This window comes from Camelus bactrianus, chromosome 34, assembly GCF_048773025.1.
Source record: "Camelus bactrianus isolate YW-2024 breed Bactrian camel chromosome 34, ASM4877302v1, whole genome shotgun sequence".
In the NCBI taxonomy this organism is placed as follows: domain Eukaryota; kingdom Metazoa; phylum Chordata; class Mammalia; order Artiodactyla; family Camelidae; genus Camelus; species Camelus bactrianus.
Genome location: NC_133572.1, coordinates 13,077,991 through 13,104,950, shown reverse-complemented (window position 1 = coordinate 13,104,950; position 26,960 = coordinate 13,077,991). Strand labels below are relative to the sequence as shown.

Sequence of the window (26,960 nt, the reverse complement as noted above, 5' to 3'; positions counted from 1 at the left end):
TCCAATATTTGCCATCTTCTTATGTTTTAAAATTTACGTGTCAAAGTTTCAAACATTTACAAAATTGGAGAGGATGATATAATGAAATCTCATGTACCATTACTAACTTTAATAATAATTAATATTTTGCCATTCCTGTGTTGTCTCTCTCCAGTCCCGCAGCCCAGCCCCCATCCAGAAACTTTTTTTTTTTTTTAATATTTTAAGAGATACCTCAGACATCATGTCATTTCCCTTAGATGTATTTTGGAACACATCTCTAACTGATGACATTTAAAAAATGTACCACTATGACATTTAACACATAACACATTTTATAATAATTCTTTAATCCTAACAAAAATCCACATTCAAATTTTCTGAATGTCTTCAAGGCATTGTTTTAGAGTTGTTTCAGTCTAATCAGGATTCAACCCAGATGAACACATTTAGTTGATGACTCTTTATAGCTGCTTCCTCCCCAACTTTTTTTTCATACTAATAATTTTTGAAGAAAAACATTTGTCTTGTAGAATGTGCCACAGTCTTTATTTGACTGATTGCTTCTTCACAGCATCGTTTAATTTGTTCCCCTGTCCTTCACGTTTCCAGTCACCCGGGAGCTAGCTCTTGCCTAGAGTCAGGCAGGAACAAGACACAGGTGGTTCTCTGTGTCCTGGACTGGGTCACCTGCTTGATGCTCTTAGTAGTGTCAAAATGGGGCTGTGCCCTCCATTATCAAGTCTTTCATCCGTTTTCACCTATAGCTTTTAGCAAATCTCGATGAGGTTGCAAAACAAGGATTTTTTTAAAAGATGTTATTCCTTGTGTACAAATCATTTAGGATTTTTCTATAAAAGAGAATTTTCCCTCATGACTATTTATTTGGTTACTTTGAAATACAATTGGTACAAAAACACACAAAAAAGGAAATATAATTAGTAGAGGGAAGGTAGGATAAAGGCTCTATTTTTCCCTTTATCAACTTTAAGAATAATGAGTTGGTGTCCCAGTGTTCTCCAAAATTATTTAAGTATCATTACAAATTTATGTCTTCATATATATTCAATGTATTTTAAGACACTGCAACTATTACAATTATTAATATACTATATGTTAATATAGCATATTATTTGTATTGTATATTAATTAATATAATATTATTATGTATTATTCTTATAGTAGTATTTTCAGGTTATCTCACCTGAAGCCAACTCCTCAGATATGTCCTGTGTCCTTCTAACATATCCCATTGATAGTTTTCTCACTATACCACACAAAAGTTGTCGCATAATCATCCTATGCATTTTCTGCCATAGACCTTGGTCACTTCTCCAAGGTGCTATGGCTTCTCTCTTGAGGAATGATATTTAGATACCACAGACTCATTGCTATAGGTGCTCATTTCTCCTGGGTTACACAGAGTCTAGATTTTCCAGGAGACAGAGTTATAAAATACACATTATTTAAAAATAAAACAATATGAGTTCATATTAACACTTTAAATTTACATTAAGAAAGAGTTTTACTTTAATTATTTATTTTATGCTTTTGTCCCTTTTCTATTATGCTGAAAATATTGGTTCCTAGTAGTATTAACGTAATATCTTACTTTATCTTAAAATGTATAATAGTTTCAAGATAACAATACCAAAGTTAGTATTAATGACAAGACTATAAAATGTTGTGAAGCTATGGGGATTTAGTAATAATTCTATTTTTATGTAGTAGTTTAAAGTTTTTTTCTGTACGGTTATATCACCTATATAATATATAGTTAGTTTTGGTTTGTTTTAAGAATTTCTTTGGTTCTCTTAATTTAATCGTTTTAAATTATATGAAATCTTGGCATGATTTCAAATTGAAAATTATACAACAGTTACATTTACAAAGTCTCATTTCCATCCTGTTCTCTCTCCCTTCTTTCCTTTCTTCCCTAGTGGCAACCTTTTTAAAAATTATTTGTTTTTAGTTTATGCTTCCATTGTGTCTTTGTTAAAACAAGAGCAAATACCTTTGTGTGTGTGTATAATATTTCCACTTTTCTATACTTACTCCAAATGCATCATATGATAAACATTGCTCTACATTTTGCTTTCTTTCACTTAGTAGCATATCCTGGAAATTACTTGGTATTATCAACTGAATCACGTCCCTCCAAAATTCGTATGTTGAAGCCCTAACCCCCAATGTGAGTGCATGTGGAAACAAATTAATTAAGGAGATAATTAAGGTTAAATGAGGTCATAAGGGTGGGACCCTAATCTGATAGGACTGGTGTCCTTATAAGAAAAGAAAGAGATACCAAAGATCTCTCTCTCACTCTCCACATGTGCACAGAGGAAAGGTCATATGAAGGCACAGCGAGAAGGTGGCCATCTACAAATCAGGCAGAAGAGGTCTCCCTCGACACCAACCCTGCTGGCATTGTGATCTGAATTTCACAGTGTTCAGAACTATGAGAAACTAGATTTCTGTTTTTAAGCCCCTCAGTCCAGGGTGTTCTGTTATGGCACCAAGTACTGACAAGTAAACTTGGTGACATTAGAGAGAGAGAGTTCCTCATTTGTACTCACAGCTGCATAGTATTCCATTATGTGGGTTTTCTATAGTTCATGTAACCCATCTCATACTGGTGGGCATTTAAGACTGCCTGCAGTCTTTTGCTATTATAAATAATGCCACAGTGATTGGACGTCCCTAAGATTAGACATACTTCATCCTTTTGCCAGCAAATTTTTGGGACCACTTCATAGAAGAGGGATTGCTAGGTCAAAAGACAAATCTATATGTAAATTTTATTAATTTTTGCCAAATACCCCTCCCCATAAATAGTATAATTTTCACAACAGCAATGTATAACTTTATTTTCTGTTTGTACTGTAATACATGATGAACAACATTTGGCAATTTGCCAATCTGTTAAGTAAGAATCTGTATCTTAGTAATAGTTTTAATCATACTCTTCTTATTATGAGCGGCCTTAACCATCTTTTTATATATTAAGAGGTATTTACATTTATTTTTCCATGAAATGATTGCTCATATTTTTTACCCCCTTTTCCCTTTGGTGTTGGTCTTTTTGTTCTCAGCATTTAGGAGCTTTATCATAAGGGTATTAGCCCCTTGTCTGTTATACAGATTGAAAAACAATTGTTCCCAGTTTTTCATTTGCCTTGTAGTATTTTTGTCATTTTCAAGTACATTTTTATTTTTATGGAATCAACTTTATGAATATTTATTTTACTTGAGATCTTTTTTTCACACTCCAGGTTATATCTATGTTTCCCAGAGCTGTAGACTAATTCCAGCCAGGGATGTACTTTAAGCTCAATAGTCTGATATTTTTCTACATAATCTCTGATTTTATGTTGTTGAATTAGAGCTAGCCATGATGGCATAAATCTCCATTTTTGTTTTTTCCCGGTTTTATCAGGATTATGTTATATCTTCACTTATATCCATTTTATAGCAAGGTCTATCTAAGCCACATTTATTTAAAGCTCTGGATTTGTTTTTCTCCCAGGTAATCACTCTCTGTCAAATTACAGTGGAATATTTATGATTGTTTCACTTTCATCTTTAGAATATAAACTCTGCAATAAAGTTTATCTGACTTACTCACTCTGTTTTCTGTGGGTTGTAACAAATGAATATTGAAATGTATGGTAGTCAGAAAAAAAAAATTCCAGTTACGTTTGAAAAATCATGACCTCAAATCTACGCTGTTTTGATTGTTTGAATCTTATCTTTCTACCAAATGACATATCGTAGCACTGAGAGTAGCTCAAAAGAATTCCTTCCACTGAATAACTGAAAAAAATATATTTAGACTTCAGCTTTTCTTAATGATTCATTTTTTGCTTTCCTCTCAAAGGGCTTTTTCATAACAGCATTGGATTTTTGGACACTTTACCAGTGCTGGACGAGACAAGACTGTTAAATAAGAAATGTCATTCTCATAAAATCACTTTATCATGGGTATAGCATTGGTCCTCAAAATTTCTGGAAAGAGGGAAGAGAGAAGTAAAGGAATGAGGGAAGAAAGGAAGAAATGAAGGAAGAAAATATAAAAAACTGGATCCTAACTGCCTATATCATTGAGTTATGTGTAATAATTCTGTAAAAATATTTAGAAAAGTATTCAAAATACACTTGTGATGGCTACTGTAATTAAAGGACAGAGTATACTTACCAAGAACTCTTACTGCTAATGTGTAGATACCCAGGGCAAAAGACTTAAGTTGTGGCTTAATGCACCTATAAACAACAAAAGCACTATTACAAAAAATTTAGTTCATTAAAGCAAATAGTAATATCAGTAATAATATACTGAACACACATGAAATGATGTTAGAATTCAAGTAGCATTGATGGAGAATCCACTACAGTTTCAGCACAAGGGAGGCAAATTATGTAAAAGCCATGGTCCATTGTATTCAATTCATCAAGGATTTTTATAGTTAATATTTCTAAAAGATAAACCACCCTTACTAGACATATTCAAATGGTGTTGAGTAAAGTAAAATCACGTTTAATCAGTGAAATAACTAAGATTCACAAGAAAACAAATTCTAAGATATTGTAAGAATTTGAGGTACAATAAAAGATTAATAACCTATAAAATAGGTGGGTTTTAGTCTGAAAAAGCTCAAGACCATATTGATCTGAGTTGATACAGTCAGAATCACTGTGGCATGCTAAGTGTTTTTGCTCAGTAGTGGGGACCTGAATTTACCAGCCAAGTACAAGGATACCTAAAATAACAAGAGCATTCTTAATATGACTATGTAGCTTTAACTGGTGGGTTAGCTGGTAGATTTTAATTGTAATAATCATGAGGATAATAACTGTTGAGTGTTAACCATGGTAATAAGTTCCTCATTTAGTCTCTGCTTTAAAAGAGTCAAAAATTACAGTTTTCTCCTTCAAACAAAGGACATTTCCTTCTGACATCAAAATAAAGCATGGTTCATTTGAGGGACTGGTGGAGAGGGAAATTCTTCTGGTAGCCTGGTTGATCTTGTAGCTGATTATTCACTTGGCCCAGGTGACTACTTGGCACAATATAAAACAATGTTGAATAAATAGGTGACCAAGAAGAATCCTGGTCTGGTCTGCAGACTCTGGGGCAGTTCTTTTCCACAAACCCATGCTCCCATTTGAGAACACCAGTATCTCATGTTCTCATGTTCTCCTTAAATGCTTTTATTAAAAAACAGATTTGTGGATGTTAGGTCCTATTTTCTGTTGAGCTTTCCTGATCAATTTCTATCATGTAAACTGTGGGAAATTAAAGATATTTGCAATATTTATTTCATATTATTCATACTGAATATTAGTTTCATTTTAGAAAAACTTAATATTCATCCTTTGATATATGAATTAATTTAAAAATCACCTAATTCATCTCATAAAAGATTGGTTTCCAACAAAATTTGATTTTTCATGCTTAATTTATCCAAATTTGTCATATTTTTAGGTTATTTTCAACAGTTGTATAAGAGGAATATTTGCAACACTAATTCAATTGGGAGGAAAAATTCATCACTGAGAATACTTATTACAAAGCTAATATTAAAATTTGAGTTTATATAGATTTTTTTGTAGAGATCTGTAAGAGAGTCAGTAAAAAATGTTCAAGTGTAAATTATATTACGATCGAGAAACTTCTGTTCAACCACATTTTTGTATAAAAATGATAATGATTCCACAGAATAGAATTTGAGGTCATTGCTCTGAATGATTACAGTATGTCTTATATTAAAATCGGGGCAGGGAGAATCCATGTTCACCTCAGAAGCAATATATATCCAGGTATGCCGCCTAGAGACAAAGTATAGGACGTGATGACTGAAATGATAAGGAAATAGAGAAACATTTTGGGACATCCATTATCTTTTTGACATCTTCCCACCATGCCTGAAGAATTTCCTGATTTTGAGGCTGCAATTCCCACACAGGTGCAGTTGTAAAATATCTGAAATGCAGCAGGGAAAAATCCAATTATTGAGGTAACTTTTAAATAAAATTAAAGAGAAATACTTATTTTTAAAGACTTTTACAGTATAATATACATTTATTATATAAAAATGGGGAGATATGCTTTTATTTTTCTGTGTTAAGAGTTTATCAAGCGAAATGGAATCTGGAGATAACATTTCCATATCCAAAGAGCAGATGGTTTACAAACTATTGATCCTACAGAACAATCTCGGAGTAAATCCCACCAAATCTAACAGTACCTTATCTTCTCTACTACTTCTAAGTTTAAGCTGCCATTTTTTTCTTGCCTTGATTATTGCAAAAACGTCTTTCTATTCTAACCCAGCTATAGTGTGTTTCCCACGGTGGCCAAAGTGAGCCTTTAAAAATGGCAGTCACGTTGCATCACCATTCTCAGCCTTCCAATGGCTTCTCATTGTACGTGTCTAAAATCCCACATCCTTATAACGGCTTACACACCATCCATGAGGCAACTCCTGAATCCCGCTCTCATCTCATCACTCAGTGGTCTTCCTCCTCTCCCTCTACTTCAGCTACACACATGGGTTCCCACTGCCATGGTGAGTTCCCACTGCCATGGTGAGTTTACCCAGGCCTCATGGCCTTTCTGTTTCCTCTGCTGGGCAGTTCTGGAGAGTTCCATGGCTAGAACACACACTTCAGGTCTCTGCTCAGATATTTCATTAAAGGGAGCCTCCATGACCACCCACTCAAAATAAAACCTCAGAGGGGAGGGAATACAGCTCAGTGGTAGAGCTCATGCTTAGCATGCACCAGGTCCTGGGTTCAATCCCCAGTACCTCTGTTAATAAACAAACAAACAAACAAACCAAATTACCTCCTCCTGCCAAAAAAAAGCAAAAAACAATATGATACTTCCACTAAAAATAATAGGATACTTCCATCTCTCCACACTTTTCTTCTAACTTACGTTTTCCTCGCAGTGCTTATTCCTTCTTCTCTGATTATATAATCATTTCATTTTAAACTGCATATCGCCACTAAAATGTAACCTCTGGCAGAAACTCTGCTTTGTCATCAAGGTCCATCTAAGCCTATCAAAAGGCCCTCACTTTAGGCGCTCAATAAAAATGTATTAAATGTGCACAATTTGAAGATATGACAGAATTTATAGTGGTTATGAGAGGGGAAAAAATCTGAGTAATAAAACTCAACTAAATCTTGGAGAGGCAACTTTCATAAGCACTCATCAGTTTATTTCTGTAAATTTCATGTATGAATGTGTATATATGATGAGTTGTCATTTTTATTACAGAAGAACTTGTAAATTTTTTGATAAAAAATGAAGTAAAAATGGCACTTCTTTTTCAAGGAAGAGTAGCAATATAGGTTTGTGTGTATGTATATTTTTTAACTGTCAGCTAAACAGCTTTGAATCCTTACTTGGCCCCACTAGATATGGCAGTTAAGGCAGGTCCCTTGTATCTCAGTGCTTCAGTTCTCATGTGAGGGAACTAAGTAAAATAATACACAGTCACTCGAGGATCATGATGTTTAGATGCAATTTTGTTTTTAAAGCACCTCAATCAGTCCCTGGAATGCAGTGTTTTCAGTAAATGAAAACTCTGGTTAAGGAAAACCTTCAAGCAGTTTGGGCCAAAGAGTAGTGGCCAAAGTTGGGGAGGAGGGAAAGGAAAGGGGAAAAGGAAGAAGAGGGAGGAAGGGCAAAAACTCAGATTTCAGATGGGTGGGTGGTTGTATGCATTGTTGCTAGAGACCAATCCTTTCTCCTCTGAATAAAATAATAATAAACAGAAAAATTTAACAAGCATGAATCTGTGTCTACAGAAGTGTTTGCCTAAGCATTCTTATCTAGTTGATAAGAATATGTAAATAGATGTGTGGTTTCATTTTCAGCCCTCAAGGGCCGTCAGTTACTGGCACATTTCATCAGCCAGGAGTAGAAAGCCATCTGACCACTGTACCATATACACAGCGAGCATAAGGAAGAGTCTGTGTTTGGGACAAGGATCTAAAGGTGTGATTCAGAGTATGAGTCTGCTAATGATTCGAGAACATAATATCCTTCACAGTTGGTTTCCTACCTATTTCCAACCTCTTCTTCCTCTTACACCTTACAGGAACCCTTCATTCTAGCCACCTATTCTTTTCACCATGACATGAATTGGCTTGATAGCTCTGGCAGAGCTGTCCCAGAACCATTAACCTCCTCACAATTGGCTCCTTGACCCCTAGGTCTAAACCTTTTGGGCTAGACTTCCTAACACTGGCCTCTATTTTTCCTCTCCCTAAAACCTCCAAGGACTCCGGTCATGGGTTCAGGAGAGATGGATGCCAATGCAAATGTCTTTATATGATCTTATAACTGAGACTTTCACATTTTAGGGTAATATTCCTTACAAGCAAAATGAGAGACCCAGATTTCATAATTGCAAAGTTCCTCCAACCTGTTTGATTATTCTAATTCTTACCCTAATTTTTCCAGCAGTTCTAGTTCTACTAGTGAGGCTTCTATTCCCTGTCTCCACACAAAAGAACAAGGGGCAGAGTAAGAGTCAGGCATTCTACCAGTGTTGTCTGCTCCTGGGTTGGTCCCTGGGCCCCCATAGGGTTGTATAGTTACGCACTGTCACAGGGCCATGGGCACACACTTTAGAAAAGATTTCTTACAGTAGTCTTTCCACTCCCGGTGGAGGTTTGACAACCAGCAAGACAAGCCGATGCATACGTGATTCCATTTTCACCACACATGGGTTCCCATTTTGTCTCTGAACATTTGCATCTTGAGTTGCAATCTGAAAAGAGAGCTCGTTCATGATAAGAGACAGGTTTGGTTCTGAAAAGAAATGTAATGGTATAAAATATTACCTCTTAGTAGGCAGCACCCTAATATTTTCAAAAATCAATATTCTTGAGTGATACAAATGGCACTGCCAATGAAGTTTGCTTTTGGGAGACACAATTGTCATCAGAAATGTCAGCTTCTGATCATTAAATGTGAATCCACTAGTAAACAGCTTTCTCTTGAAAATTATCTTTAGAGGTTTACAGCTTCACATCATATCCAATTCTTAGCTAATGGCTTTTACTAATATCTACTGACTCCAGAATCTTCAATCTATTTCTAGGCAAAGATGTACGAAAATGGCTAACAAGGTAGGGAAAAAGCAAAGTAAATTTTAAGAGCAATTTATGACCTTATTCTTATTGTATATAAGAACAAACTCTTACGCTATTCTGTCTCGTAGAACTGCTTTGGATTTGGTCACTTCAAATGCAAAAACAAAAGACCCTTTGAGATGCTTCTAACAGAATGAAAGAGTATTTAACTAGGTCTCCTGAGAAGTCATCTAGGAATACATCATCCTTTTCTCTTCCCTAATTTTTCTTCTGTTTAAAATTGAAGTATAGTTGATTTACAATGTTGTGTTAGTTTCAGGCATACAACAAAGTGATTCAGTTATATATTTGTATATTCTTTTTCAGATTATTTTCCATAGTAGGTTATTATGACATATTGAATATAGTTCCTTGTGGTTCTTATTGTTTATCTATTTAAAATATAGTAGTGCATATATGTTAATCCAGAACTCCTAATTTATCCCTTCCCCCTCACCTTCCCCCTTTGATAACCATAGTTTGTTTTCTGTGTCTGAGTCTGTTTCTGGTTTGTAAATAAGTTTATTTGTATCTGTTTTTTTAGATTCCACATATAGTGATATCATATGATATTTGTCTTTCTCTGTCTAACTTACTTTATTTAATATGATAACCTCTAGGGACATCTATGTTGCTGCAAATAGCATTATTTCATTCTTGTTTATGGCTGAGTCCATTGTGTGTATATACCACATCTTCTTTATCCAGTCATCTATTGGTGGACATTTAGGTTACTTCAATGTCTTAGCTATTATAAATAGTGCTGTTATGAGCATTGGGGTGCATGTATCTTTTCAAATTAGAATTTCCTCTAGATATATGCCCGGGAGTGGGATTGCTGAATCATAGGGTAACTCTATTCTTAGTTCTTTAAGGAACTTCCATATTGTTCTCCATAGTGGCTGCACCAATTCACATTCCCACCAACAGTGTAGGAGGTTTCCCTAAGGCATCAATTTTTAACTGACACTATTTTGCAGTATCTGAAAGTATAAATATGGGTCTCTGAAAGCCTAGAATCAGGCCATTATGGATACCATAGGGCTGAGCATAGAAAGTTAGAGCTGAAAGAACCTATGCAACTTCTCATTGGGCAGATCAGGAAAGTCAGGTCCAAGGTAGGCAGACAATTTGTTCAAATTCACAGTGTTTGTGAGTGACAAACCCAGAATTAGAACCTTCCAGGCCTCTGGATTCTAGATTCTTATCTTGCATCAGACTTACTCTCATCATTACAGAAGAAAGATTTCTTCTATTACCATATCTAAAACTTGCCTATAGTGTTCCTGGTGAATGTCCAGAACCAAAACAGCTTTGTGGAACAGAGAAACTCTGGATGACCCCTGGAGAGCATGTTGTATTGTATAAAGCCTATTATGTTTTATTACTCAAGATAAGTTAAAAATGATCACTTAGAGCAATTTTGAAGCAGAAATTAATTGCATACATGTTTTATGAAGGATGTTTTGACAGTAGAGTCTTTATTTAAAATTTTAATTGTAAGATGAGTTTTATCAAATATGCCAGAATGCTTAATACTCAAATAAGATTTTTCTTTCAAAATAGTCATGCTGGGAGGGGAGAGATTTTCCCTGTGATGTTGCCATTTCTTTGGCTGCTTCGAATAACAGAGCTGTCCTTAAAGGTTAAATCTTTGCCATTGTTGAGAATATGGAAAGCAATTTCAAAAGAGGAGCTTTAAACAAGGATAGCATTATTGCAGTATAGTTATAGTCTTACAAAGTGACTGCTTTCAAGGGCTAGTACTCACCCAATGAGTATATTATTTTTATTTGTTTAAAAATATTTGATCTTTTATCATGTGAGTTTAATTTTAATGTAAACCTCAAAATTTTGCTGTCCATTTATGTGTTTGCTTCTGGCTTTGAGACAGCATAATGTTTTAGAAAGAATATTATACTTTGAGGAAACAAACTGACCTTTCTAAGCCCAGTTCCCTTTAAATGAGGATAATAAAACTTATCTCAAAAAAAGGTATCTGAAGCTAGAAGTGAGATAATAAAAGCTAAGGTATTTTCTAAATTGCAAAATATAAAACACTTCACCACTGTCGATCCACCGTGAGGATCATAGAGACGGTGAAAAATGGCTCAGGGCTTCTACTCTCTCCAGAATCTTCTTGCAGTTCCTGTTTACGACTGACATTCTTAATCTGCATTGCTGACTGTTGCCAAGGCAACACTACACTCTGTTGAGTCTAACATCGCTTTGATAACTCCTAGAAGTAACGGTATATGAACTTTGCATTCACTAATTTTCCTGGACATTTTAGATGGCAAAATGTATAATTGATGTTCACTTAACAGCAGGAGAAACCAGGTTAAAGTGATGGAGATTGGAACATGGACACAAGACCAGTAGCTAAGTGTGGAAGGAAGCACAGGAAGGGAGCTAGAGAGCAAGCAGTATGCAAGAGGCAGCTGAACCATCAGGAAACAGAGTATGGTGTCTGGAGTGTTGGCCACAGGCAATCAGGCAGATACAACAGGGAGTTTGGCCTGGAAACCACAGCAGCTCAATAATTTTTTTTTTTAAGTAATATATAGCTAGGTGGAAGAATGAAGACAGCTGCCTCTGGGAACACATGCTTGGAGGTAGAGTGATAGCAAGGACTCTTGAAAGGGAAGGGAAAATAGTTTCTTCAAGATCCAGCCTTTAGACTCTGGAAACTAAAAAATCTAATCGCCCATCCCATTCAGGATGGCTTAGGTCTGAAAGCATCAGTAAATATTCTTTCAGAGAACCTCAGAGAGCTAAGGAGAGTTGGCATGTGGGTCACTGGATTTTGGGATATCCATTCTCTTCTGAAACTTCACTTGATTTGAATAGGAGAGACTATAAAGGATGGCACAGAGACCATTTTGGTCACCCAGGTGATCAAAGAAAAAAATACAGAGTTGTTTCCATGTAGGGCACATCTATTTTGTGCCAGGTAAGTTCTAATCACTTTCATACATGTTACCTTGCTTTTGCCTTACAAAACCTTAAAAGGCAGTTATTATTTCTATTTTTCAAATGGGAAAATTGAGGCTAAATAACCCATACAATGTCACTTCACTAAAAATGGGCAAAGGCAATATTTAAGGACTGTATTTTCCATTGTCAGGTTGCTTCCCTAAAGTAAGATGTGGATTTTTTTTATATTTCTCTAACACATTCAGATTCAAAGACAGGAGAGATTTTGGTGACAATAACAGCTTCTGTGTCATGAGCATTTTCCACTATTCCACAATAAAACAATAATTGCTTTTCATATTTATGATACTTAAAAAGTAAACTATCTTATTTTGGAACTCTATCGATAATTAACTTGATTGAACAAGCCCATCTCCTCAGATTAACTCAATAAGTGAACATACCCTTGGTAGGAGACGGTTAGTCCTGCCACATCAGAGTTTTCACAGCCCAAAGTGAACAGGGAAAGGAATAGGAGGTACCCAAGGACAGATGATCCCAAGTAGAGTTTTGCGGCTCCAGACACACTGATTCTGAATTTTTTCATAACTATCCCCCCAGAGAATATTCCAAGGGCCACTGCAGGTATGTTGATAAGCCCTGAGGAAAAAGAAAAATACATCATTTTGTGAATCTCTAAAGGAAATCTGAGTACACTCACACAAGCTTTCCAAGGGATTACACAAAACTGTACAACAGTTTCTGGCATATCATTAGACTACTTGGTCAATTTAAGTTATAGAAATACTCAGTCACTATCATCTAGGTTTTAGATGAATGATAGGACCACTGTCAGACTCAAGAGTTCTCTTTATGACAGTGTCTAGCACAGAGTTTGAAATCAGTAAACACCAATTGAATCAATGAATCAGTGTCTTTCTGGTCTAATCCCAGGATTAACATATACTCAAGTGGCAAATAGGTGATGTTCTAATGTTCTTTAAGATTGTGCATGAAAGAATAATAGGCACATGGACTACTGCAAATAATAAAAAAATAGCCTTGATTCTATTTTCTAGCCCCCTCCTCAAATTTGTTTTTATTGACCCAGCCTCTTAGTTTGCTATCCTTTCTACCAATAACAGTAACAGTAACAGTAACAACTTCAACTTCAACTTCTTCTTCTTCTTCTCCTCCTCCTCCTGCTGCTCCTCCTCCTCCTGCTCCTCCTCCTCCTGCTCCTCCTCCTCCTCCTTCTTCCTTCTTCTTCTTCTTCCTTCTTCTCCTCCTCTGCCTCTTCCTCCTCTTCTTCTTCTTCCTCTTCCTCCTCTTCCTCTTCCTCCCCTTCCTTCCATTCCTCCTCTTCCTCCTCCTCCTCTTCCTCTTCTTCTTCCTCCCCTTCCTTCCATTCCTCCTCCTCTTTCTCCTCTTCTTCTTCCTCCCCTTCCTTCTTTCCTCCTCCTCCTCATTAGACAACTTTCATATTTGTTATTTGCTTACAATGTACTAGTCACTCAGCTAAGCACTTGATAGAATATCTGTTACATCTACTCTTCATTACAGCCTTAGGATATAAGCATATTATTTATCCTCATTTCAAAGAGCAGTTTATTCATGGTTGTGCTTAGTAAGTGGAAGAGCCAAATTTGAATCCAGGAAGTCTGAGATCAAGTTTCATGCTTTCAATCACTATGTTAAACTGCCTCTCCGTCAAGGAATTTGAGGAAGTTTTCTTGATAAATAGATGTGCAGCCTCACTAGTAGTCAAATAAATGTGACTTAAAAACAACACTAGAAAGAAATCCAACAAAGTGGTTGAGAGTTTGGAGTTCAGGGACTCAGCTGCATGGGTTTGGATCTCAGTTCTACAACTTAATAGCTGTGTCAGTGCAGGTAATTCTCTGAACTTCTCTAAACCTGTCTCCTCCCATATAATATGGAACTAATAATAGTGTTGACAGGATTAAATGATATGAAAAGCACAATATTACTGGCACAAAATATCATTCAATTAAGTTATTAACATTTCTATCTATAAGATTTACAAAGAGGAAAATACTGGGATAGGGGAAGTGGAATACCTCTGTGTTAGGAAGGATGGGGAAAGAGGTTCTTTGGAAAGAGTCCATTGGTTGGACTGTAAATTGGTAAATAACTGTACAGTAAGGCAATCAGGCACTCAACGGTAAAGAACTTCTCTGTGAATTAGAATTTATGTTTCATATTATCTACTCATCTGTCACTGATGTCCACATTATCGTGTGGTTTTGAGATAACACATTTCTTTCAAATAATAAAAGGGCTGAAGTTTGTAGAAATTTTGGCCAGCAAACAAGGTTCATATATGAGCTTAAGCATTGGTAAGGTAAACAACAATTATAAGTATCCTGTCTCTGACTCACACTGCAATTTGACTGTTAAAAATTAAAAACACATCTAGTGATGATGACATGCAAACTAACATCCTTCCTTTCTTCCTTTTCTTTCTTTCTTTTTAGATTTGTATATCTAGTCTCCTAACTAAGTTTCATAGACTCTCAAATATCAAATATTTAGTGATCTTTGGCTAGCAATTACATTATTTTAAAAATGTTTTCACCATGGGTTGATAGATGATTTTTAAAAGGGCATTTTGTTTCGTCTCTTTTGAGTTGACTATACGTTAAGTTAACATTAAAATGATCACATTAGAAATCAACTCACCTTGAAGAAGGCATGATCATGAAATTAGTGAAATTTTAAAAAAATGTTTAATTTTTGCTTCTTCAGCTGAACTAAAGTTTATGAGTACAAGTGGCAGAGAATGTGTGTTGGACCCCTGAAGAGCCAAACATCAGGTGAGAGGCACCAGATTATTATTATTTATTATTATTAGACTTGAAAGTTTACTCATTTATTTATTATTGAATGAAAGATTCTTTAAATTCTGTAGTGCTTTACAATTTTAAAAAGTTTCACACAAGTGATTTCAGATAATCCCATATTAACAATTTTTTTAATCCCCTACCGCTATATTGCTCCTCTCCCCTTCCCTCTCCCCACTGGCAACCACTAGTTTGTTCTCTATATCTGTGAGTCTTCTTCCTTTTTGTTTTATTTACTAGTTTGTTGTATTTTTTTTAGATTCCACGTTCAAGTGATACACAGTATTTGTCTTTTTCTGTCTGACTTATCTCACTTAGCATAATGCCCTCCATGTCCATTCATGTTGTTGCAAATGACAATTTCATTTTTTATGGTTGAGTAATATTCCATTATGTAATATATACCATATATTCTTTATCTGTTGATGGACACTTAGTTTGCTTCCATACCTTGGCAATTATAAATAATGTTGCTGTGAACACTGGGGTGCATGTATCTTTTCAAATTTGTGGTTTTGGATTTTTTTTGGATATATACCAGAAGTGGAATTGCTGGGTCACATGGTAGAATTAATGTTAAAATGACCATACTACCCAAGGCAATCTACAGATTCAGTGCAATCTGTGTCAAAGTACCAAAGGCACTTTTCATAGAATGAGTTATTTTTTTTTTAAGAGAGATCAGATAATAGACAACACTATAATAAACCTGGTATTTCATGACTGAAGTTAATAATCGCTAATATTTTCTCCCAGTTTTTTCTGATTTTTAAAATATGGAGATATAGAAAACTGATTGTCCCTCTGTTCCAGGTTCCATTTTCCTTCCCAAGAATAAGTGCTGCCATGGATTTGCTGCACATCATTTAAATCCGTATTTTTACACACACATTCTTAGTATTTGCTTTTGAATCCCTTCTCATAGACCTGAGACTGACACAAAAGAGCACAGAGCCCTAGTCTTTCTCTCAGTTCTGTCCCCTAGAAACAGTTCATGGAAAAGAATATCTTCTGAAAACCAAGCTCTGAACTGAAACCTTCAGAAAATGTGGTTAGAAGTTTATTTTTTTTCTTAAGCACCCATCAAACTGGGGACATAAGAAATCACAGCACAGGGGGCAGAGCATAGGTCAGTGGTACAGCACGTGCCTAGTATGCACAAGGTCCTGTGTTCAATCCCCACTACTTCCATTTAAAAAAAATAATAAAATATCAACAATCCTTAAAAAAAAAAAAGAAATCATAGCACAAAATTCACCCTTTAGTCTGTAGCTACCTGCATCCTGGAGTCCAGAGACGTCGCACCACTCCATCTGGCTTGGAAGAGCCTGAGGATCAATATGCAGTGATTCTAGGGGCACTGCTCCCTCATGTGGATTGTTAAAAATCAGGAACGCCCTCTCCTGACTGACCTCTTTGCAGAGGCTTGTGCTAACTTGAAACTTCCATGAAGTTTCACATGTTCTCTTGCTTCTAGGTCTTTCCTTTCAAGATGCTTGCTGTCTGACCCAGTGACCTCCCAAATCCCCACTCCAGTCCTCATACTTTCATCTTTTAACATCTCCTTATCCTTTTGCTCTTGATCTAGGTATCATCACTTTCTCCTACATAAGTCTGTCTGACTCCCAGAGTGGGTTTGTTCTTCAGAGTTCCCTGGGCTTCCCCTGAACAGAGCATTTATCACACCCTCCACCAGCCACGTGTGCCCCCAGGGAACACATCTGACACCAGGGTGCACAGCGTGGTCATTAGAACCCCCTTCCTCCCTCAGTCAAGGCCCTTGTGGGCAGCAGCCTTGGTACCTACCGCAATTACTTATTACCTTGTTTGGATCATACCTCTCACCCTCCAATCCAACCTTCAAGGCAAGAACTGTGCTCACCATTGAATCCTGTGTTCCTTACACAGACAGTTTTCCATAAAAATGTGCATAAAACTCATTTCTCCAGAATGTCTCATTCTCCAACTTCAAGATCACTAAACGATAACATGATTCCAAAAAGATTCACAGTACTTTTCAAACATACTGTCACCTTGATTCACCCTTTCAGGTTTCCTAAAATCTATCAGCTGTCCTTGCTGGGCCAATTTGATGGCAGACTTTCTGAACACCAGATGAGATGTGCTTCTTGCCTCCAAAAGCCTCTTTTCTTTCATCTAAGGTATATTTTGAGTCATTTAAAGAGTGAAATTTCCCTCTGATTTCTTCACTGCACAGTTTTTCCACTCACACCATAAAACGTGTTGCTCTTAAAATGTTTACCATCTAAATATTTCAAATGGAAATATTAACTGCAACTTATGCCAGCCCCTGCAATTTGTTTCGATTTATTTTATATATTTTCTCTTGACTTTAATATTCATATTTACCTAAGTACCCAAGGAAAGCTAAGAGAAATTTAAAAGATTATTATTATTGTTATTGTTGTTGTTATTATTATTATTATTATTATTATTATTATTATTATTATTATTATTATTATTATTATTATTATTATTTCAGCACATTTGTTCACATTAAAGACCCTTTTTTTTTGCCTCTGTCCCAAACAAGAGTTACAAGGGATGTGTAAAATGTTTTGAGATGGTCAACGCAATTACAATATAAACTGGGAACTTTGATTCATTCCCATCCAGGTGCATGAAAACCTTAGCCATTAGGATGACATAGTAATGAGTTATAGTAATAACAGTATTTTGGGATGTTTTAGAGATTTTGTCCCAGGGAAGTAAAAGTCCATGTTATATCATGGACCCTCACAATATTACCCTACTGTTAGAAGAAATAAGCATTAAAATCTGAATTTAACAGAGAAAGAAATCCAAGGAAGAATTTATATACTCATATAACCAGTTGGGTGCAGACAAAGTAGTAAAATTAGTCATCCTTCTTGGGCATAATAATAGTTAATTAACACATTCATCACCTCATAATATTATATCACCTCAACAACAAGAACAAAATTTGCACAACTCTTTTATGAAATGTTTTGGCCACATCTACCAGATCCAAATGTAGGCACTCCCTATGACCTAGCAATTCCACTCCAAGATATAGCCAAGATGAATGAGTGAATCTGCCTACCAAAATAGATGTAGAATGTTCATGGAGTGTTATTTATAGTATCCCAAAGCAGTATAGAACCCAGATGTCCGTCAACAAGAAAATGCATCAACTGTGGGGTATTCACGCCATGGGATACTGCACGGTAATGAGAAGAACAAACCATCACTACACACAATAACATGAATGAATCTTGTGGATTTCACTTCCACTGAAAAAAGCTAGAGTACAGAACTTACTCCATTTATATAAAGTTCAAAAACAGGCAAGACTGATCTATGATGGTGGAGTTCAAAATAGTTATTAGCTGGGAGAAGAATATTAGGTGGAAGAAACTTTAAGGGAGACTTCTGGGGGTACTGAAATGTGCTATATATTCTGGATAATGGTCACGATGCATATATGTATATATATATATAAACATTTATCCAGCTGACCTACACTTTTAAGGCCTGTAGACTTAACTATTGTTTGTAAGTTATATCTCAGTAAACACAAAAGAATTTAAAAATATTAAAAAGAAATGTCTCAAACTTTTATTCCTCTTCTAGTCTTAAAGTCAGTATAAAGCATTGATTGGCATGGATGGGGCATGGGGTTAAAAAAAACCCCTAAAGTATTTCTTCAGGTCAATCATTTAATAATAAACTTAAATTAACTTGAACCAATTAATGGTGAAAGTAAAACTTCAGTGGTAGCGCCTCAACATTTAGAATTTAGGGGACTAACAGTTCAAATAATCAGTCAACTAGAATTGCATCTGCTAAGTGCCCATTACCCAGGATTGTTACAGGAAAATCATACATCTAAAATATACTCAGCTGTTTCCACAGCCCCCACCACCACCCCGCCAACCTTGAGGTCTCTTTCAGAGATAGATGCATAAAGCAATTCTTTAAATATTTTAAATGAAGAAGAAATTATTTTAAACCATTGGAGTCTCCTATCATAAAGGAACATGTCCAAAGAAACAGAATATATTTTACCCTTTGAAACAGTAGCATTAAATGACATCTTCATGGACTAAAGGAGTTAATCCAGATTTTAAAGGTATACAATTGCTTGCAGGGTGATGGTTATGTATTTGTAGATTCTAGTTCTCCATTTGTTTTTTCATGCTTTTCTTTGCCCTTGAATATCTTTCTCTTTATTAGCTGTCCTGCTGTCCTAGAAACATAGCCTTTCAGAGTAATCCAAATGCCAGGAATCAGAGAAGTCTCTTAACTCTGATTTTGTAAACAAACTTTGTTTTGTAACGAACGCCTTTCAACCTGTCTGAATGCTCACTTTTTGCAATCCTAAAAACTGTTCAGGTAAAACAGCCACTGTTAGCAGGTTTTAGCTACACTTGAAAGACAAATATTCAGTAATAACCATTGACTAATTAAATGCACGTTTGCTCCACGTGGTATTCTCATGGTCACTCACCCATGGTTCTGAATAATTTTTGCTATAAACTTGTTCCACAGACTAAATACTTCACTCTGCCAGATTTTTTTTCACTCACTTTTTGAAATGCCATCAATTACCTTCAGTCTAAATATTGGAACAATTAAAATTACTAAGGGTTAGCAGGACGCCGCTGCTAGTACCTATTGGAAGGAAGGAAGGACAGAGAAGCATACCGATAACAAAGTTTGCCTCGGAGGACGACTGCCCGTACTGTTGCTCAATGTACTTTGGTTTGTATGTCACCATGCCAAACAGAGAATTGAACTGAACGGTGCTGGCACACAAATACAAGAAGTACACTGGATTTCCAAAAAGACTCTTCAGTGACGGCAGAAAATCTGTAAGACAAAAATAGCATGGAGTCATTAAAGGCAGTGTGACACTTGGCAGAAGATACAGCTGTGGCATCAGGGCTTAGAATGCTGAGTTCCGTTGCGGTAGTTCTCAGGAGCATTTAGAGCCCGGTGCACATGTGTACCATGGATAGTGAGACACTGGCACAAGTCAAGGCTGAGATCTGACAACTCGCTTATCTAAATTAGATTAGATCGGTCATATGGGACCAGATTCCTCTGACGTGGGTTAAATACACAAGTCATAGCCAAGACATCCACGACTTCAATTTTCTTGTCTCTCTCCTTCAAACTTGGGTCGTGGGTACAGAGAAAGAAATAGGAAAGGTATTTCCAGTTAATTATTGTAAGAAATGAACTTTGGGATTCTCCCTTCTTCCTTTTACCCAGCCAAACAGAAACGAGAAGATTTTTATAAATGTAAATGTTGCTGGGCCAATTGAAAGGGATCAGTTTTTCTCATGGCCACCCAGTTCCTCGTGGAGGGAATTCACTGGAAAACGTCTGACCTTTTGCCCCACACCACACTCACTCCTTTGGTCACTGGTGGGACACATGCCCAGATACACGTTTCTCAAGTGGGTGGATCTCATCTGTTAAAAGACCACAAGCCCTGAAGAGTCACTCTTTCCTTTTCTGTCCACCCAGGCTAACGCGAAGCAGCCCTTGCAGGTAGGGGCCGTTGCAACGTCTATACTGAGAGACGTCAGAGTGGAGACATCAACAAGTAAGGTACCAAGGCTTTGTGGTCAATTTCTTCAATCAGTTTTCCAGTAATAAAGCTGATTTTTAAATAACCTTCATTTCTGCTTCCTGTACGGTTTCTCTTTGTTTTTTTCCTGAACACTCGAAGAGGAGAAAGAGGTATTATTTATAGTTTCCCTGTAATTTTCAGCAGGAAAATCGAACGTGCTTCAAAATCAAGGAGAATCTGGCTCACCTCTTGCCATTTCCATTATTTTTGCTTTTCCTCCAAGAGGTGTTCGGCAGTCTGTGTGATCGTCCATAATAAACTTAGACTTCTCAGAGGAGGAATTGGAATGTTCTCTGCTTCGGGGTCTCGGTAGACTCTTTGGTAAACACCAGAAGGGCACAGCTGCAAGAAGACTTACGGTCCCTGCTATTAGATAACCAAGCCACCAGGCACCTACCCACTGGGGATCCTTTGGGGTAATGGTTATATGGTCTGAAAAAGAGAGAGGGTGGCCAGAGAGCATGCACAGAGAAGTTAATGTATTGAAATAAGCCTCTTTAAAAAAAAAATCCTAAAGCTAATATTAGCTCTATCACATCATAAAAAGACCTAATAATTCATACACAACATTTTTGAATCTGAACATTGTTACTATCTTGCTTTTTGAAGGGAAAGGGGTGTTTTCAGAGCCCGATGCTGTCTTTTGTTCCTTAGATGAAAAGTTTAATAGAGTCTACATACCAAAACGGGTCTCACTCTGCTCTGGGTTCTGCAGAGGGACCCCTGGACCCACAACAGGAGAAAAGCAACATGTAAGGGAGAGTTATGAGGGCTTCAGACCTTCTGCCAGCTACCCAGCAGGATTACCACTCTCACCTGATTTACATGCAGAATATCCGTCTAAGATTTTACTGGAAGGAAAAGTTATTCCCTACAACCTCTGGCCCAAAACTAGTCTGAACCACTGAGAAGGTTTTGTATTACATGATGGTTAGTAATGCTTCAGAGCTATTCTAGGTCTGAAGCAAGATTTGTATATGTAAATAAAACATCAATATCTATTCATCATAAAACTTTATTTTTTAATTTTTATTTTTTATTGATATATAGTTGATTCACAGTTTCAGGTATACAGCAAAGTGATTCACTTATACAGACATATATATAGATATATATTTATCTATTCTTTTTTTAGATTCTTTTCCATTATAGGTTATTACAAGATACTGAATACAGTTCCCTGTGCTATATAGTAGGTCTTTATTGTTTATTTTGTATATAGTAGTGTATATCTATTAATCCCACATTCCAAAAGACTTTATTTTTGATACCATTTCTTATTTGACTAAAAGTTAAGTATTGACAAAGTTTCTAAAATCAAATCAAGTGTGTTTTTTTTTTCAATATAAGAACCTATGAAACATACTATTATCCTCTCCCTCCACCTCACTCTATGAGAATCCTTTGACAGTTAGTCAATTGCTACCACATTATACTCAGTAAAATGTTTATACTAGTTTGTCACTGCATGTTCATTGCTTCCCCTTAACGGTTTTCCTCTGTACCACTCATCACACCTACACTTTCTTATCTGTATCAGTCTCCATGACCATATTTTAAACTTCATGAAGTCAAGGAACTCAACTATTTTGCTCACTGTGGTAGAATATCACCTGGGGTAAAACAGAAGTAAAATAAAACTTTGGGGGAGGGGGTAATAAATGAATAAATAGAATTTGGGGAATGCATTATTCCAGTTTATCTGATGAAAAAAAGAAAACTAGCCCAAGCTTTGCATTCTATTTTAATACACAATAATCATTTATAACACAGACTGATGAAAATGCAATTCCAGAATTGTTAAAAATGAAAGTTGTTTTCTTGCTTCTGTTTTCTTGGATTTCTTAAACAAACAAACAAAAAAAACAGATGAATACTCTCTGTGTCTAGGGCCTGCATCTTAAAAGGAAAGAAGCAAATTAATAGTTATGGAAAGATGAGGTCCTGCATTCATCTCCTCCCCTAAAGCATTCCCCTGAAAGGAAGGTTCATCTCACTATAATACGCCTTCAACTAAAAAAAGTTTGTACATTAAAGAAGGGAATTTTAGTTGCCGGAAGACTTTCAGTCCTTGGCCTTACTGGCAAGTCCATGAATATGTTATCAATTAACGTAACTGTAACAAATGTTGATGTACTTGAAACCAACAAGAGCCGACAAGTAGCCACAGTTGTTAGTCTTCACTGTGTTGGAATGCGTTTGAACTGGGAAACCAGAAGTGGAAAATGATACATCTGAATAACAAACCATGGGTCATCCAGTTCTGATCACCACCTATTTTTCCAGTTTTCCTATTCCATTTATTAGTGTGTGTGGTGATTAGATAGGTAGTAAGTTTTCCATGGATTATTTTCATTCTGTGAAAGGCTACCATCCTGTCATTTTATGAAAGGCAACTTGATATTTTCGACACCAGCCCCATTAAAAAATTACAGGAATTAGAATAAACGAATAAATAGAAATAAACTCCCTTACCTAGATTTACAAAGCCAATGTCAACATACAGCTTGGCACATAACGAGCCTAACAGGAAGCCAAAGATTGGTCCTATAATTGCAACCGTCTGCACACACCCTGCACCAAAAAATAAAGAAGAGAGTACCATTTCTTTGCTTTTGTAAATTAATACATTTTTAAGCAAGAAATATGCGTGAGATCCAGCTAGTAGCTGAAAATATGTCATCGACGTTTCACTTAAATGTGCTTAATTTGTCCATTTTTCAACCTCATTGAATCCAGAAATAAGTCCTTCTCAGTGTTGGAAGAAGAATGAACATTTTTAAGGTGTCAATTAACTCTAGTAAGAAAATGACACTAAGACTCTGAAGAAGTTAATTTCCCCCAAAGGAGCAAAAACTTACTGCCTCGGATTAGATTTCCCCCAGTGATAAAAATCTGAATTATACTACTGTGACAGTCTTTCAAAAACCTTTTGTGGTCAGTTAAGCATAAGACTTGTTTTGACATGAAAATTGATTTCTTCCACCTTAATGAAAAAGAACGTGCATTCAGAGTTTCCATGGGACCATCTGTGAGAGCAGTAACTACGTGGCCAGCCAAGGATCTACACTTGGGAGAGGGGAGAGGGGAGAGGGGAGAGATGCGCTCCGGGATGCACAGGAGCAGCCTGGGCAGCTTAAACAGGCAAGTGGGGCAGGTGTCCTAAATGACACTGTTTCTAGTAACCAGAAAGGTTGCTCTTTCTGGCAAAGTAGCTCCCATTTGTCTTTTATTTCACCACAGAGCTTAATACACACATATCACTGGGAGATTAATTTAAATTAACTGGAGGAGTAGACAGCAGTTATCAGATCCTTTCAGAACAGAAGAGAGGGTGAAGAGTGGACAGGCACTGAGCTCCTGGACAGGACGGGGACACCCCAACCCCTGCGTGCATCTCCGGGTTGCCACCTTTCCTCCCATCTCCAGAGTGATTGCCTAGAATGTGTGATGGAATTTCTTTTCCAGTTCCAGGTATTGGTCTATGCTGAAATTTTCCGTTAGAACGGGTGCTTTGTTTTTAACCACAGCATGCTTGGCTGTCATCAGAGCCCTGTGGAGTCCTGTGTGAATAGCCAGGGCAGAACTATACAGTGACCCTAGCTACACCCCACTCAGTAAACTGAAATCTTGTCCTGTTTCTGAGGGTGAGGCCCTCAAAAGATCAGAACCCCAAGAAGTCAAGACTGTTGTGTGAAACCGAGAACAAATTTAGCTTCCAGGATACAAGAGGCACTCAATAAATGCTGCTTCGATTCATCTGGATTTGGAGTTTGCCTTTGCTGTATTTTGGGTTTTGTGATTTTTAGCTGCTAATCCATCCACTGGGACCTGTTCCAGACATGGGGTTAGCTCAGGCCTTGTTCTGGTCCTTCTTAGGTCTCCATGAAGATACGTGTACAGGGTCGTACATCACTGCCGCTGAGCTCACAGGTGAACTGAATAAAGAAGTTGGAGATGAAGTATGAAACCTTCCACACCCTATGAAGTTGAGAATGGAATTGAGAAAACCAGGCACCCTGCTTCCCAAGAAGATGGATGAGGTGCACATTACCAATATAGAAAGCCGCATTGTCCTCACTGGCAAAATCATCAAGGTAGGCGATGCCGAGAGGCTGAATGGGAGTTTCCCCAATTCCACGAAGAAGGTTCCCCAGGAAGACATAAACCCACATGGAGGAGCTGCTGTCAATTTCACACTCTTGAAGGGAAAGCAAACAAGAGGATTGAAATTAGATCACTGTCGACATTAAACAGTTATTCTGCATGTCTACACGTTGTCCTAAAGGTGCGTTAAAATGCAGAAGTTGGCAATCGATGTAATTTGATAGGAGTTTGAGCCAGATTGGAAAATGTTTTGTAACTCCAGTATTTTCAGCACAGTAAATCCTGCAGAGCCTCTGACCAAGGAACTCGACTTCTCCTCATACCTGTTCCCCACTTCTTTTCTCTCTTCTTTTTATTTCATGTTTATAATAAATTCTTTGAATTCTTCCCCCCCCCCCCCATAACATTCAATATCCTGTCTGGGACAAAACACAAAATTTTGAACCAAGGCTTTAAAATCTTTAAACTTTTCTATTTTGCAACATTTGGAATTTTGTTGCTGACCAAGTTTTATCTGAAATTCAAAATTTTATATGAGTGATAACTTCAAATTTGAGCCACATTGCCCACAGTTACAATTGTTTGATAGTGAATGGTCATTTTGAAGACTCCTGTTTCAGAGCAAATTCATATAAAAATGTAAAACCCTGTGTGCTTCGGTTGCAGAACTATTCTGACAAAAAGAACCTTCAACAGTATTTTTAGAGTGGCATTCAAAGTTAACAATTTTACAATGCTGTCCCAAAAGTCGTGTCTTAATATGATCATGTGAAGTAGAATAATTGCTCCCATATCATCAATTAAATATATTTTGAAGAATTTAGTGACTTTAATACAAGTGAGAATATTAACACCCTCCAAAGATCACCACTTCCAAATGCTCCCTTTCTGCCAGACGCTGGGCTAAGTGGTTTGCAGACATTGGTCAACTGAATTCTCCTAGTGACCCTATGAGGTAGGAGTTGTTTTCTCCTTTAGTGACCTTGAAAGTAATCTTTGAAGGTAAAGGATGGGTTATGAAGAACTGGGGTGATGTTTTTGTGTAGCTGAATCAGACTTGGTGACAGAAAACACTACTGTTGCTTTTAATTTTGATTCTGCCTCTCCTAGGACTGTAGCCAAGGAGCTAGGGATTTTTCACGTATCTTCCCTGGATTTCTATTCCACCCCCCAAAATATAGTGGGAATTCCTTTTCCAAAACTTGATTCCAACATCAATTCCAGCCCTAACACTTGCAAGATCTAACTAAGCTTGTTAGTAGAGGAGTCTTGTAGGTAAGTGTAGACACTTATATCTGTTCTTTCAATGTAGGGGTCACATGTCACTATTGAACTTAATTAATTAAAATTACATAAAATTAAAATTAGTTTTCTCATTCACACTGGCTATATTCCCAGTACTTCATTGTTACATGCAGCCAGTGGCTACTGTACTGAACAGAACATTTCCATCATCAGAGAAGTTCAGTGGACAGCTCTGCTCTAGATGGTTGTGGGGGAAATCAGGTTTCTGTGCCAAGCATTTTCAAGAAGAGTCCTCTGTTTACCCCGCTGTCACTGTTAGGATGAGCCTCGTGTCCACTGTTTAATGTCTGTGACTTTAAGGGTGCAGGGCCTCATGTGAAGGAAAAACAGAGGATTGAGTTGTGAGTCTTATACTCTGTACCTGCCTAATAACGTGTCTCCTTACATAAAAAAAATTGCATTCCTCAACTCTAAACCCTCCATTTCTCTTTTTACCATTAAAGGTTTAAATATTTCCTAATTAGTTGTATTATTGTTGATAGCATGTCTCTTCCCTGATGGGCAAAACCAAAACCAACATAAAACACCTTCAATGACTGTACATTGTGCACGGATGAAAGTCCATATCCTTTAGCTCATGCCCTTGCCTCCTTACGTGGACCTGAATGGAGTTTACTCTCCATTATATTCTGACATAAACAAGCCCTCTGTTCTCATCCATTGATTTATGTCTGTCCTCCTGAAGGTATCACCTTCTTTCACACTTGCGTTTTCTTCTGGAATTCTCTTTCTTCTTTTCATACAGCAGGACAGTAAATATTTCATATGCTTTACAACCTCCCCACTTTCTCCCCTCATATGTCTTTTAATCCCCTGGCCCTTCCCTTCATTCAAAGAGCCAGACCTCTTCACTGACCAGGAAAAGACATCTCCAAAGAAAGCATGAATGAGGACATAGGGGAGTGAAAAGGTTTCATGGTGTAGATAAATGATTTGGCTGGCTAGCAGGTGTATCAAATGAAAGGCATCCACACTGCCTATATGGAAATATTCCCCAGGCTAGGAGTAGGGGGTGAGAT

General features: G+C 36.9%; 1 protein-coding gene and 1 long non-coding RNA gene across 2 annotated transcripts in view; one reads left to right on the top strand and one right to left on the bottom strand.

Moving 5' to 3' along the window:
• SLCO1C1 (solute carrier organic anion transporter family member 1C1) overlaps positions 1 to 26,960 on the bottom strand; it is a 50,974-nt gene that overhangs the window by 3,038 nt on the left and 20,976 nt on the right. The window contains exons 6-13 of the mRNA XM_074357371.1: positions 24,584 to 24,730; positions 23,005 to 23,103; positions 20,716 to 20,961; positions 19,596 to 19,760; positions 12,507 to 12,702; positions 8,638 to 8,803; positions 5,775 to 5,959; positions 4,175 to 4,239 (exon numbers count right to left, since the gene is read on the bottom strand). Coding sequence (XP_074213472.1) covers positions 4,175 to 4,239; positions 5,775 to 5,959; positions 8,638 to 8,803; positions 12,507 to 12,702; positions 19,596 to 19,760; positions 20,716 to 20,961; positions 23,005 to 23,103; positions 24,584 to 24,730 — 1,269 coding nt within the window. The remainder of the gene's footprint in view (positions 1 to 4,174; positions 4,240 to 5,774; positions 5,960 to 8,637; positions 8,804 to 12,506; positions 12,703 to 19,595; positions 19,761 to 20,715; positions 20,962 to 23,004; positions 23,104 to 24,583; positions 24,731 to 26,960) is intronic.
• LOC105062276 (uncharacterized) overlaps positions 1 to 26,960 on the top strand; it is a 41,976-nt gene that overhangs the window by 14,005 nt on the left and 1,011 nt on the right. The window contains exons 2-4 of the long non-coding RNA XR_834681.2: positions 14,812 to 14,879; positions 20,424 to 20,507; positions 24,409 to 24,817. This is a non-coding gene — a long non-coding RNA (uncharacterized LOC105062276). The remainder of the gene's footprint in view (positions 1 to 14,811; positions 14,880 to 20,423; positions 20,508 to 24,408; positions 24,818 to 26,960) is intronic.